The 14,361-nt window shown below is 54.7% G+C and overlaps 1 protein-coding gene across 1 annotated transcript; it reads right to left on the reverse strand.

The window, feature by feature from the left end:
* Positions 1–606: 606 nt before the first annotated feature.
* On the reverse strand, positions 607–13,429 carry FDFT1 (farnesyl-diphosphate farnesyltransferase 1). Its single transcript, XM_068678884.1, has 8 exons — positions 13,247–13,429; positions 11,677–11,774; positions 9,324–9,507; positions 7,802–7,930; positions 7,351–7,542; positions 6,389–6,565; positions 3,608–3,760; positions 607–2,206 (listed from the first exon to the last, which is right to left on the reverse strand). Exons 1-8 carry the CDS (start codon positions 13,346–13,348, stop codon positions 1,985–1,987), a joined length of 1,257 nt encoding a protein of 418 aa, XP_068534985.1. The 5' UTR covers positions 13,349–13,429; the 3' UTR covers positions 607–1,984.
* Between the last annotated feature and the right edge of the window lie 932 nt (positions 13,430–14,361).

Raw genomic sequence — 14,361 nt, forward strand, 5'->3', positions numbered from 1 at the left:
AGCTGTCCCCAGCCCATTCTCTGGCCATATTGGTGGCAGGGGGGCTGCAGCCACTGCCTGGGACCTGCACTGGCCTCTGAGCTGTGCCAAGTCCTGGTGACACATAGGGTGCTCCACCAGGGACCAGAGGGAAGCCAGGGGTGCAGGGCTAGGGAAACAGGGATGTTTTTGGGCACTGGCAAGCACAGCAGCAGCCCAGGGGGTGCTGGACTAGACTGGTCTTGACTTTCTGAGGTTTCTAGAGGGCAGCAGTGCCCCTAGAAGGGCTGTTTGTAGTCCCCCTGCCTGCAACATGCTCTAGGGCTCTAACTTACCTCCTGCCTGGCTCCAGCTCCAACCCAGAAGAGCAGAGAAGGTCCCCAACATAGGCACAGCTTCCCCACTCCCCCTCTTCCCAACAGGGACAGGTATAAAAGTCAATATACTGAGCTTTAGCTGTCTCCCCCCTCGGTTACAATTCAGTTTTCAGGCCCAGATTGGTGTAATAAAATAGGGTATTACTGTCATGCCCTGCAAGGAAGCATCTGCACTTTATGTAACTTGTGCAATAGTACGGGAACTACCACAATAAGAAAAAAAAACAGCGGAAGAAATTCTCAAACACTCTTTTTTTTTTTTTTTTCCAAAGAAAACTTTAATGTCAACAAGACAGGAAGCTGCACAAAGGGAGCTACCGCAAGTTTTTTTCAACGACAGCTTAAAACTATCTACATAGGTACCCGTGGAGAAGGGGGTGCTTCCTCCAAATGACAGTCTGGCCACACAGTTTTGGCCTTGCAAAGGCCACCAAGCGCCCCTGGTAGGGGTAAGCTTTGCTCTGTCCTGCCCCAGGCTGTCCCCCCCCCCATCACACAGTCAAAGCAGCAGTGAGGGATTAGGGTCACTGAAAGCCAAAATCCAGGAAAACAGGATTTGAAAGTCGTTTCCTCTTCCCACCCCTGGCATTCCCCGTGGGAACGCAGCCCGCTTGAAGTCCAGGCTGATGGGTTTCGAAGCAGCAGCAGTGGAAAGCTCTTCCAGTTTGCACATCAGGCTCACTCGCAGCACCCCGAGCTGCAGCCAAGTGGGCCAGGAAAACCCGCCTGGGCCACCCCAGGCTCCCCCTGGGCTACAAAAGTGCAGAGCCCAGAGCATGCAGCAAAGGTGGGTAGCTATGCTCACCTTGGGCTCAAGGTTATTAGCCCAGGGCAACTCCTCCCCCCTCCCTTTCACCACCTCCCCAGCTGCTAAAACCCCAAACTTTGCAATGCACAGTGCCACCTACACGAAGGAGCTGCAAGAGCTGGCTTTGGGCTGGGTGCCAGTGGCCAGAGCAGCACGCCTCTGACATTGCTGAAAGGGCTCATTTCAAGCCTAGCAGCCTCCTCAAATACGACAGAAAGGTGAAGATTGCCCCTGGTTCCAGGTGCCAGGAGGGCAACCAGCCCGGGCCAGTGGCCAGAAGATGGCCAGAGCTTTCTGCAGTGCCTCCTGGCTGAAGCCAGAGCCCTCCACGTGGGGAAAAGGGGCTGTGCAAGAAAAGGAGGCCAAACCCAAAAAAAAGGCTCCCGTCCCATGGCTCCGAGCTGGAAAGGGGTCTCAGATCTCAAGCAAGAAAAGAGGCAACTGGAGTTTCTATTTCAACCATCCTAACAAAAAAAAAAAAAAAAAAAAAAAAGAAAGAACAAAACGGTAGTAATCAGGTAAACCGTCCAAAGAGAAAGGAGGGGAAAAAGCAAAATCCAAATTCAACCCCAAACAATAAGACTCCGATCGGTGCTTGCAACCAGCCACGCAGGCAGCAAGAGGTGAGGAGCGGAGCCTGGCGATGCCACGCTGTCCCCCCTGGGGGCTCCAGGCCACCAGTGTCTCGTCCTCGTCACCGCCCACGGGCCCGGTGGCACCCGGTGGCACCCAGCTGTCCCCACCAGCAGGGGACAAGGAGCCTCCCGCCTCTGCTGCCCATCCGCCGACCATCTCTTCTCTCCCACCGCCTGCTCGCCCTTCAGTTCTCGCCTGCCTGGACGTACTCTTCGGCGGCCTTGGAGATGGTGCTGAGGTACTGCCAGCTGAGGGCGGCCAGCAGCATGGCGCACGACAGGTAGATGGGGGAGTAGTGGTGGCGCGAGGCCATGGGGCCGCCGGGCAGGCTCATGGTGCGGATGGAGGCGATGATCTGCTGCGTCTTGTTGGAGGAAGGGTCGGTGCTGGGGATCTTCTGGTAGATCTGGGGAGGGAAAGGAAAAGTAATGAGTTCCGTAACTCCAAGAGTAACCTCAGTGGAAGACTACCCTGGAGCAGTAGGGGCAAAGGAGCCCATCATCCCCCTGAATTTTGCTCTGGTGAGGCTGCACCTCGAGTGCTGTGTTCAGCTTTGGGTCCCTCGCTACAAGGACACTGAGGCCCTGAAGCGTGTCCAGAGCAGGGCTACAAAGCTGGTGAAGGGCCTGGAGCACAAGTCCTGTGAGAAGCAGCTGAGGGAGCTGGGGGTGTTTAGTTTGGAGAAGAGGAGGCTCAGGGCAGACCTTATTGCTCTCTGCAACTGCCTGAAAGGAAGGGGTGGGGAGCTGGGGGTCGGCCTCTTCTCCCAGGTAACCAGTGATAGGACCAGAGGGAATGGCCTCAAGTTGTGCCAGGGGAGGTTCAGGTTGGAAATGAGGAGACATTTCTGCTCAGAAAGAGCAGTCAGGCGTTGGGATGCCCAGGGAGGTGGTGGAGTCACCGTCATTGGGGGTGTTCAAGGAGAGGTTGGACGTGGTGCTTGGGGACATGGTTTAGTGGTGATATTGGTGGTGGTGTGGTGGTTGGACCACGTGATCTTGGAGGGCTTTTCCAACTTTAATGACTGTGATTCTATGATTCTAAGGCCCAGCTGCTGCATGGGGCCAGGGCCCACTTCCCTGGAGAAGTGCATTAAGCCAGGCAGCCTCTTGAGGGCACCCCATGATGGGAGATGGGCCGCAGAGCCTCAGACACAATCCATCGACTGCAAGTGGTGGTGCTGGGGCAAGCAGGTCTGGCCCAGCAAACCTCACTCACTGCTGGCAACAACCCTCGCTGAATATACTTTTAGCCCCCATGAATCCACCCACCAGCTGCCCTTTCACGTAAACTTTTTCCATCCACAGCACCCCAAAGGCAGGAGTCCCACTGCTTAACCACCTGAGACGAGCTGCCCTCATTTACTGCTGCCCATGAAGTGGAAACACAAACTGCATCACACCTGCTGCAACTATGGACACGGTGTAAACAAGAGCGTTCACCATGGAGCTGTCTGTGGGGAGATGATGAAACCTGTTCAGAAGAACCAGTCCTCTTGACTGCTCAGAGAGAGGAAGCCTTCACACTCTGTAAACTGACTCATCTTGCTCTTGACCAGAATTAAGACAAGACCTTGGTCTCTGTCTCTCAACACAGGCACAGACCGAGGGTATATTTAAATAATGTCAAGCACCTCGTTTGGTCCAGGCCAGAACCACGTCAGGCATCGCCATGCCCTGGTGATGGACTAATAGAGACCTAACGAAGGGATTAACAGATTCACAGGTCTGCAAGGGACTGCCCATTTCCCACCAAGAACAAGAACAGCAGCAGCCAGAAATGACTCGAAGCAAGCTGCTCAACCTACCTCTTCCACATACTGGTACATGATGGCTTTGACAGCCTGTATATTTGTGGCGTCCATCATCAGAGTGACGGCTTGTCCCTTCCGGATCTTCACTACACCCCTGAACACCTGCTTGTTGTTATAGCAGGCGGCCAGAGTGGCGATGGCCATCACCTAAGGAGAAAAACAAAAAGCCATCACTACATTGCAAGGAACTTGCCCAGGGAATAACCTTAACCTGAGTGAAATCAACAGCAAAACACTGGAGTGGAGCCACAATCCCACTTACAGCACGCGCCAGCAAAGAACAAAGAGATAAGAGAATAAAACACGTCAGAGTTTGCTCTAAAGAAAGATATCTTCACTTGGTGCATTTCCTGGCTCTCTGATGAATTATTGCAGCTACAGGATGACTTGACAAAGAGGCAGCATGCATTATGTCAATTAATAATGTAGGTGAATTTGACAACCCAAATGTTGCCTGCCATTCCTCCCCCCAGCCCCACTTTGGAAATTCACTCCCTTACATATTTTTTTTTATTATTATTTAATTATTATTATTTATTTTAAAGATACATTACATTTCTCTCTCTCTCAAATTTGTTTCGATCCAGTGAATAACCCTAAAAGTGAATAGAGATTGAGGGTCATGTATCTATCCCCATGTTCTGGCATGAATTAAAATGGGAGGACAAAGAGGCCTACGAATTCATGCCGTGGATATATGACAGTATGAGATTTTTTTTAGCCTTTTCTCAACATCACTGGTGTTTTCAGAGAGAAACAGCAGGTTTCTGCCAACAGGGGACTGAGAGGTCAGAAAATGGCGTAGAACACACCCACTTCAGGTACCCAATAAGGCGCTGTTCATTTCTCTCATCCTCCCCAGACAGACGAGAGGTGGCGATGGTCCTGATTTTCTCTAAACAACCCGAGATGTCTCATGCACGTTCCCACTTTCTCTGGCCAATTCCCACCCTCCCAGGTGATAAGTTGCTCCTCAATTTCTTGGTGTATTCTTATCAATGGTGAAAAGAAAAAAGCAACAGAATTTTCCAAGACAATGGAGAAATAGAAAAGCAGGCCTTCTTTCTTAACAGCGCTTTCTTCACTCCCTTCAGGTTATTGTTACAGATTTTGTATTCTACTCTCCTCATTTCCACAGTCTCTTCAGGATGTCTCCAATACTCCGATGTCCAGCTGCATGTCAAGGACATCCCTGGCTCCCAGGGGCAGGTCCCAGGCCACAGGCCGACCTCCTGGCCTGGACCCCAGCCTGGCACACATGGCTCCCGTCAGCAGGGAGCAGCCATCTCACCTCAGCACTGGCTCACCACAGCCAGGCAACCTCTGGCAATGCTGCCATCAGGGGCACCCCAAGACCCCTGTGATGCCACCACAGAGTCACTGTCACCCTACAGCCTCACAAAATGTGGCTGCCTGTGAGTACCCTGAGCCATGCGCTTGCTGCCAGTCCGACTGGTGGGACTCGAGAGCTTGAGATCCCAGTGCTGGAAGGAGAGAGGCGGAGGTGTTGCACAAGGCACACGCGAAGCCATTTTTTTTTGCACTTGAGCCATCAAGGTTCTTTGGTAATGTCACCAAATATATCTACATATATGTGCCTCATGTAGCGCAGGGAAGACACAAAGAGAGTTGAGGTCCTGCGAGTGATCCACAGAGGAGGTGCTAAGGATCTTAGGCTTCTGATCACCACCTGGCACCAGGGTAGCTTACCACAGGGGACAACCAACTCTACACCGTGGAGGCTGCAGGCACCGTGAGCCATCAGGAGCAGCCAGAGTAAGAACCCCCGGGGATGAGACGTGCCCCATCTGCCTGGGCTGGCTGTCCAGCACCACTCGTGTGGAGCCCTGCGGGCACTCCTTCTGCCTGGGGTGCATCCTGCACTGGGCCACTCAAAGAGCCACCTGCCCGCTGCGCCACAGGCCCATTGTGGCCATCATGTGCATGCTGCTGCCCGCCCGGCGCGACGCCTCGCCCTGTGGGCCCCAAAGGAGATTGCAGCAGGACGGGCACACGCTGCCACGGTCCCTGCAGTACCTCAACACCGAGGACATCGCCTGGCTATGTCGGGTCCAAGAGGAGAAGCCAGGCTCTGGTGACCACGCGGGCCGCCAGGCCAGGCCCCGCAACTGAACAGGTGGCCGGGCCTCACCTGGGGACGGGCAGAGGGTGGCAGCCACCCTCAGTTACCCCAGGAATAAATTATGACTTTTCCACCCTGCAAAGCCTCTGCCTCCACTTATCACTGCATAGGTCAGAGGGGAGGGGGGTAGAGGGAGTGGGAACAGGGGCTGAAGCAATTAAAGAGCAAAAGTCTCCTAAAAGCCTGGCAGAGAATGCCTGCCAGCTGAGGAACCAGGCCTCGCAACCTGCAGCATCCTTGAAAGGCGCTGACTGCCTCCTGCAAGTGCAGCTTCAGGGTACCTAACAGCAAGAGATTTCCTCAAGATACCACCACCAATGGCAAATGCAAGGAACTAGAAGAGCAATGGGCTGTCTGAGGAGGAGGAATTGCTCTGGGAAAGGTGCCCTTCTTAGAGACGAGGTAGCATCCGTTTCTATCGGTTGTCTCAGGTGAAACACAGAAATTAGCAGTGTCTTTTGGCAGCTCCAAGGAGGTAGCGTCTTAGATTGGACTAGATGGTCTTTCGAGGTCCCTTCCAACCCCTAGCATTCTGTGATTCTGTCACAGACATGATACGTAACCCTTCCACCTCCAGCTCCTCATCAGCGGGGCTGCAGATGATGAAGAACCACTTGGAAGCCATAACCTACCTGGGGGATAGCGCAGAAGTTGAAGACGCTTTGGTTTTTCAGGCGGGACAGATACGTAAGGACATCAGGGACATGGTGGAGAGCGTTGGTGATGAGCTCGTTCAGACACTGGACAGCCATATCGATGTTCTCTGGTTTGGCAAGGTCCGAGAGCTTTTTTGCATATCTGCTCCAAACCTAAAGAGCAAGATAAGGACTCAAGTTAGAGGGTACATTCATGCTGCGAAGGAGACATGGGTAAGTCTGAGATCTGGGGGAAGAACCCTCATAGCCTTGAAGGACTAGGGCTTACAAGGCTAAAGAAGAAAGAAAATTCCTTGGAGGGCTTCAACAACAGCAGACAAGCATCTGTCTGACAGGCAGAGTTGATCCTGTCTCTGGGAAGAGACTAGGTAACCTCCCAAAAACCTCAGCCAGTCTTTTTCTCCCTCATTCCCAGATCTGACTTAATAGGAGAGGGGAAAAAACTGCCCAACAAGCTCTTAGCAGCGGGGGGAAGACATCATCTTGCCACCACATCAGTACCCAACAGCTGTAGATAGATGTAGGACTCATGAGCCAGGTGTCATTTGAAGAAGTTATTATTAAAGGAACATACAACCAACAGCAGCAACCTTAAAATTGGAGCAGACTGTCAAATCTCTCCCATTAACTTCGATTTAAAGGGAAATGAAAGATGCTACAATTTTAGCTGTGCGTGGCCCATTGGCTACATCCACAAAAGATCTTGGACAGAAGTTCACAAAGATTGTCAAGGGACAACAACAAACAAGCCAGAACAGTAGAAAAGCCCTGACCATGGGGATTTTGAAGAAAATTCTAGGAGGAACTCCTCCAACGCGAGGCTGCAATGCGCTATCAGAGCAGCAAAGACAGTACCTACATTATTTATTAGCACAGTACGTGCAGTTCCCCACGAAGCACAGCAGAAACGCTCGCCCAAAGGCAGTGCTCTCCCTTACCTCTCTCGGCCAGAACTCCCTTCCCTCCAGCTGGTCCTCCAGATAGTCACGGATGATGTTGGTTTTCTGCAGGAAGAGGCCCATGGAGTTTGCCAGCTCCGTGTCCTGCCCGACAATCGGATCTTCTAGCTCTGATGCAGAGAAGAGACGGGAAAGGCCTATCCCCACCAGCCCAGCTACGTAGTGACAGTACTGGGAGGCACCGGGAGGGGAAAGGACAAAAGAAAAACAAGATAAATGGAATGGTTACAAAGAGCTGCCCACTTCTCACAGCACATTTTACAAAAATGATGCTCAGGAGGCAATTCATGGTACGTTTTCTGCAAGTTCTCCTTGCAACATCTGCCTTCCCATGCCCAAACACCTTGCCAGAGATGTCCTCTGCCATGTCAGTGAGTGTTGGAGCAAGGTAACTTTCCTACTGATGTTGAGTGTGTCCAGGTTGACTTACCTTATCCCACTCCCGCTGAGAATCCACCTTCTTCTCCAAGAACTCGGCCATCCCAACGCCCATTTTGTGGCAGATGTCTGAAATCACATCCTGGTAGACTTTCGACAGGTTCCTGAACTCCATGGAGATCTGCAGCACAAGCCACCATGAGGAAACAAAGACAGCAGGAAAAAAATAAAAATAAAAATCAGAATTCAACATTTATTAGCAGACCAGACTTGTTTAGCAGGCTCTTATCCCACCCTGGCTAGAGATCTAGGACGACTCCCCCAACAAGAGTTGTTTCAAGGCCCTCCAAGCACAGGCTCTGTCCATCCTCAATCTCAACGGCACGATCTCTGGCAGCAGATCAGACATGACGATATCTTTGGGAAGACTCTGCAGCCTTGGACCTGCATCCTCTGGGAGGTGCAGGACAAAACTAGCTACGCTTGGTGTGCTAAGTCATTTCTCGAAATTGGTGAGAGCATCCCAGCACACCAAGCACAGGAAGGGAAGGGGAGGATGCTGGTGCTCTGTTCTCCTGAGGCTTTCCAGCTTTGGCTCTTGCAGGACACACGAGTGCCCTTTGCACAATGGTAAAGTCATCAAACAGCAGGGAGGGTGTGAGATCCTCCCCCTGCATCTCCACAACCTTCCCAGTGATTCAACTGCTGCGTAAATTAAGCTAACGGGCTCAGCTTCAGCCTCAGGGACTGGGTTTCCCCACGCAGAGAACTACTGGTGAGCACATCCCTACCAAATATTATTAAAATCATACCTGAATACGAACTCCTATCATCTGAGTGCATAACACAAACAAAACAGAGAACAACAAAGTTCCCTAGACACCTTACCAACAGAAAATCTCTCCTGAAGTATCACGGCAGTGGCATAAAACCCACATCTCTATCCCTATATACTAACAACTCCCTGGTGCAGCTCTCTCCTATCCCATGCGTCCCCAGCAGAGCCTCAAAGTTTCCACTCCACCTTGCTTCTCCAAATGACAACCCCCTTTCCCACTGCTACGGAAAGCCTGATCAGGACAGAAAAAAAATAAGCAGAAGAAAGCTGAGCAAAGCAGAACTTCCTCAAAAAAAAAAAAAAAAAAAAAAAAAGCTTTTTCCTATATTATACTGTTTCTTCAACAGAGCTTTAAAAACAAAGCAAAAAAAAAAAAACAAACCATCAACTATTCTTGATCATAATAACGTGAGCAACAGCAAAGCAGCTCTAATACTGTTTAATTTACTGGGAAGATGCAGATTCCCTGTGCCTTCGTTTTGGAAAGATCCTTAAATAGCAACACTTTGGGCAAAAAGTTTATGAACAGCAAAGGTGCTTTTTATCGTAAGCTCTACACTGAAGACCTTCAGACTCCTGCAGATCCTGCAGGACTGCTGCAAACGCTGTTCCTCCCTCAAGCTGGGCACCAGGAAAGTCTTCCTCATCTCCCTCTGCAAGAAGGGTCCCAGGACAGCAAACCCATAAAACACACGGGCTCTGCCCCAGGAACCTGATGCTTTCAGAGGTGCCTTACCGTGGGGAAGTCCTCCAGCACCTGGCGGTCCTTCTCCTTGCTCTCCATGTACTTCCAGTCCGGCTGGTAGAGATAGGAGTGAAACTCGTGCAGCATCGGGACCTTTACGTCCAGGCTGATGGTCATGTCATCCTCTATGGTGTCCAGGGCACGCAGAACTAGGTAGAAGATGCAGACGGCGTGGCTGTGGGGGGAGAGAAAACCCTCATCTTACTCAGGATTGCTTATTATTTGGTAAAAGGAGCTTAGGTTCATCCCTGGCTTTCTCCCTGGAGCAGAGCGTTCCTTGCAAGGCTTTTTTGGCTATTTACCACTGGGCAGGGCACTGCAAAATCCGAGCGAGCTCCGAGGCCCCCGGCCAGCGCTCGCTAGGACCCGGGGGACGCAGCCCGAGGTCTGTTTACAGGAAAAAAAAAGCAAATTCACAGCAAGGACAAGGGGAAAAGCAGGTGGGACCGTTCCTACTGCTGCACCTGGAGCCCTTTTAGCCACCCTGGGGGGAATAAGGGCACCCCTTAGGGTGCAACGGGAGCATCAGGGAGGGCAGGCAGAGCCAAAAAGGCTCCGGATTTCTCTCAGGCTTGCCGCACCCAAGCCACGCAGGAAGGAATCGCTTCCCCAGAACCCTCCCGAAACGAGAAACGCTGGGTTTAGGCAACCCCCTTCCCAAGAAGATGCCCTAAACACGGGGCAACGGGCTGGATGGGGTCCTGGCACACACAGCACAGGATTTATAGGGCCAAAAAGAAACCCAGAGAGATGAGGCCGAGCCTCCCAGCCCAGAAAATCGATCCCTCGGGTACCGCTGCCGCAAGCACCGCCTGCCAGCTCTGCCTCTCCCTCCCTCATCCCCAAACTCTCCAAAGGCAGCTTTGGGAAATGGATTTCTCCCGATCCGCCCCAGAGCCGGGGCCATAACTCAGCAGCAGTCCCCGCACGTAGGTTGGGAACGGCCGCCGATAGCATTTTTAGGATGCCAGGCAGGCGTTTCCGTGCCCTGGGGACAGGGAGCCTTCACCATCCCCAAAAGCTACGACAAGGGGAGGATTAAAGGGCAGAAAAGGCAGGCAGGACAGATTACCAGCACCCCATACAGACACCACGAACACATTAGGAGGTGTTAAAGAGAAGTGAAGGCGCCAATCAATAAAACAGGGAAAAAACAAGTTCAGTTTTTTGGCCCCGCTCACGCTTTTCCAAGCCGCTGGATTTTTTTTGGCTTTTCCTGCAAAACCATTTCACAAACACTGGAGCGCGGCCGCAGGGCAGTGTCCCAAACACCAGCTTGGCCCCAAATGCCAGCTGGGGAACCAGCAGATTCCCCAGGATTCAGGCACAACACGTACACCTACTTATGGGATCCCCTGCTTTGAACCATTAACACGGCTCGGGATTGATGGGGAAAGTTCCCCAGAGGGGAAATCAGGAACAAAAAGGAATATTTAGGGTGCATAAAGAGGCGCACAAGACCCCAAGCTTGTATCCCCCTTTTCCACAGGGGTCAGCAAAAGCTGTAAAGCAAATCTGGGCGCCCAGCAAACCTCGTGGACCTCCGGGATGGAGCCCTGGAGGCTGCTGCTTCCACGCCAACCCCTCTGTCGGGCTCCAGACCCTCGGTCAGCGCCGGTTTTCTGCTCGCCTCCTCCTGCTGTGCCTCTCCGGCGTGGCACCCAGCGCCAGCTCCTGCTGCTGCTGCCAGGACGCGCATTCCCAGGGTGTCACAGGCAGCACACGGGCCCTGCCTTTCACCTCCCGCTGCCAGACGAGCCGCAGCGACCGGCAGCGGGCCCCAAAAAAAAAACAACCCCAAGCCCTGCCGCGTGGGGAGGGAGCAGCTGCGCCGAGGAGCCCAGGGGCATGGCGTGGGCACCGCCGCGCTGATTTGGGCAGGAGGGTCTGGGGTGCAAGGCTGTTGTATGGTTCCACTCCAAAAAAAAATCCCGAATGAGCAGACCTGGTGCTTGGGGGCATTGCACAGATTGCACAGACCCCCCCAATACCCAAACTGAGCAACCCCAATACTTGGGGGCATTGCACAGACCCCCTCAAATCCCCCAGTACCCAAACTGAGTGGTCCTAGTGCCTAAGGGCACCACACAGACCCCCCCCAAAGTAACTCCAGTGCCTGGGGGTATTGCACAGACCCCCCCAGGACCCAAACCGAGCAACCCCAACACTCGGGGGCATTGCACAGACCCCCCCAACACCCAAACCGAACAACCCCAATGCTCGGGGGCACTGAGCAGCCCCCTCCCACCCCCCCCAAACAGCCCTGCAGCCTGATAGCATTGCACCCCCACCCTCCCCACCCCCAGCCGTGCCCCCCCCGGGTGTCCCCCTGCTTTCAGCTCACCGCAGCTCTCCGTCCAGGGCCTGGATGACGGCGGCGAAGCTTCGGCTGGTCTGGTTGAGGTAGCGGTAGCAGGTGCGGAGGCCGAGTCCCAGCGAGTCCTGGGGGGATACCGGGGGGCACAGAGGGGGTTGGAGGCGTGGGGGGGCCGGAGGAGAAGGGGGGCAAGGGGTGGCAGCCCCGCTGCGCTGCCCCCGCCGCCCCCCACCCCGCAACCGCCCCAGGGCAGCTCTGGGGGGTCCCCGAGGGGGTGACAGAGCAAGGGTGCGCTTGAAGAGGGACACGGCTTTTGTGCTGGCGGCCATCGGGGAGGTGGCAGCGGGGTGGGGGGGGCACCAAGGGGGGGGCACCGAGCCCGCTCCGCCCCCTTGACCGCCCCCTTAACCCGCTGAGCGCCTGGCGTGGTGCTGGGCAATGCATGGGAGGCTGCAAGCTGCTGGGAGCACCGCGACGGGGCAATGCATGGGGAGCAGCGAGGTGCTGCAAGGTGCTGGAGCAATGCACAGGGAGCATCAAGGTGCTGCAAGGTGCTGGAGCAATGCACAGGAGGCACCAACGTGCTATGAGGTGCTGGAGCAATGCATGGGAAGCACCAAGGTGCTGCAGGAAGGTGTTTGAGCGATGCATGGGGAGCACCAAGGTGCTGCAGGAAGATGCTGGAGCAATGCATGGGGAGCATCAAGGTGCTGCAAGGGGCTCGAGCAATGCACGGGGAGCACCAAGGTGCTGGGAAGCTCTGGAGTGATGCATGGGAAGCACCAAGGTGCTGCAGGAAGGTGCTGGAGCAATGCACGGAAGCACCAAGGTGCTGGAGCAATGTACAGAAAGCACCAAGGTGCTGCAGGAAGGTGCTGGCGCAATGCATGGGGAGCACCAAGGTGCTGTAAGAAGGTGCTGGAGCAATGCACGAGAAGCACCAAGGTGCTGCAAGGCACCAGGGCCGGGATAATTAATCTAAGGGAAGCATCAAGCTGCTACAAGGCACCGGTGCAATGCTCAGGAAGCACCGAGAAGCACCAAGCTGCTGCAAAGCCGGTGCAATGCTCAGGAAGCACCGAGCTGCTGCAAAGCACCAGGGCAACGCGTAGCAACCAGCAAGCTGCCGGGAAGCACCGGGACAACCCGCACGGGATGCACCGGGGCTGCTGCAACGCCCAGGAAGCACCGAGCTGCTGCAAGGTGTTGATGCAATGCACGGAAAGCACCGAGCTAACGAGGAAGCAAGCCGATGCAAAGCACCGGCGCCGCTGCAATGCACCGTGAGCACCCAGCCTCTTGCATTGGGGCTCGCTGCGATGCCTGCAGCACCCCGGGGTGCCCGGGACCCCCAAAACCCGGTGCAAAGCGGGGGCGCGCATCGCCTGCAAGCGGTGCACGCCCAGCCGGCTGCCGATGCAAAGCAAGGGGAGCGTGCAAACCCCAACGAGCGATGCTCAGCACCATGCAAAACCCCGGGAGCGATGCAAAACCCCCAAATCCCCCCCCAAAACCCGCAGCGGGGCCGCGCACGGAGCCCCCCCCGCCCCCCTCCATCAGCACGGGGACGCGCCCAGGAGCATCCCCGGCCCCTCACCGGGTCGATGCGGGGCATGACAGCCCGGTAGCCGCCCATCTTGAAGCGCAGCAGGTTGTAGATGTCCTCGGGGTGCCCCAGCCATGTCCGCAGCAGCTCCATGGGGGCTCCCGCTGCCCGCGCGCGCGCTCCCGACGCCGCCACGCGCGCTCCCGGCGCCGCTCCCCCTCTTCGCCTCCCCCCCTCCCGCCGCTAAAGCGCTGAGGGGGGCGGGCCCCTCGAGGAGCCGCTCCGCCAATCAGAGCGCTCGCCTCATGGCTCGGCAGGTAGATAGGAGCGGCTATTGGTCGGCCGCTCGTCGTACCAGAGGGAAAGCAGCCAATAGGAAGGCGGCGCGGCTGGGGTGACAGCCGGCGGCGGGCGCTGATTGGGCAGCGCGCGCTGCGGGCACTCGCGTGGCGCCGGGAGTGCTGAGGGGGGAGAGGGAGGAGCCAAGATGGCGGCCGCCTCCCCTCAGCGCCACAGGGGTACAGGCGCTGGGGGTCTTTGGGGCAGGAGCTTGCTCCTAACCCACACCTGAACCCCAGAAGCATAAAAATTTGAAAACACCTCACAGAATATCTCGTCCAGCCATTTCTTGTTGCCAATATCACACATTAAAGCGTGTCCCTAAGCACTACATCCAACCTGAAGCTCCCTCTTCCACCAATATCTCTGCCAAACCCTGTCCCAAAGCACCACATCCAACCGTGAACTCCCCTTTACACCACTACCTCCCACTAAACTCTGTCCCTGAGGACCCCATTCAGCCCTTCCCTGAACACAACCAGCGACTGTGACTCCACCACCTTCTTGGAAACCCCATTGCAATGCCATGATACAATTTCACCTCATTTTTTTTTTTTTTTAAATTTAAAAAGGGTACCTAACCCCCATACTTCATTTTCAGCCCTCCTCTTTCACTAAAAAAGTGTCTCCTAACAAACAGCCTCTCACAGCCAGTCACAGGCTGAAAGTGAACTTGCAGGATACCCTCAGAATTGACGTTAACCACCCCTTTTTGGTACCAAAACCCCCTAAATTCAGCAGTCCCATCACCCACAACCACTCAAGGGCAGTGGCCATGAAACTCCAATTTGGGAAGCAGCCTGCCATTGAGGCCTTGAACTCCAGCA

This window comes from Anas acuta, chromosome 3 (assembly GCF_963932015.1).
Source record: "Anas acuta chromosome 3, bAnaAcu1.1, whole genome shotgun sequence".
NCBI classification, from domain to species: domain Eukaryota; kingdom Metazoa; phylum Chordata; class Aves; order Anseriformes; family Anatidae; genus Anas; species Anas acuta.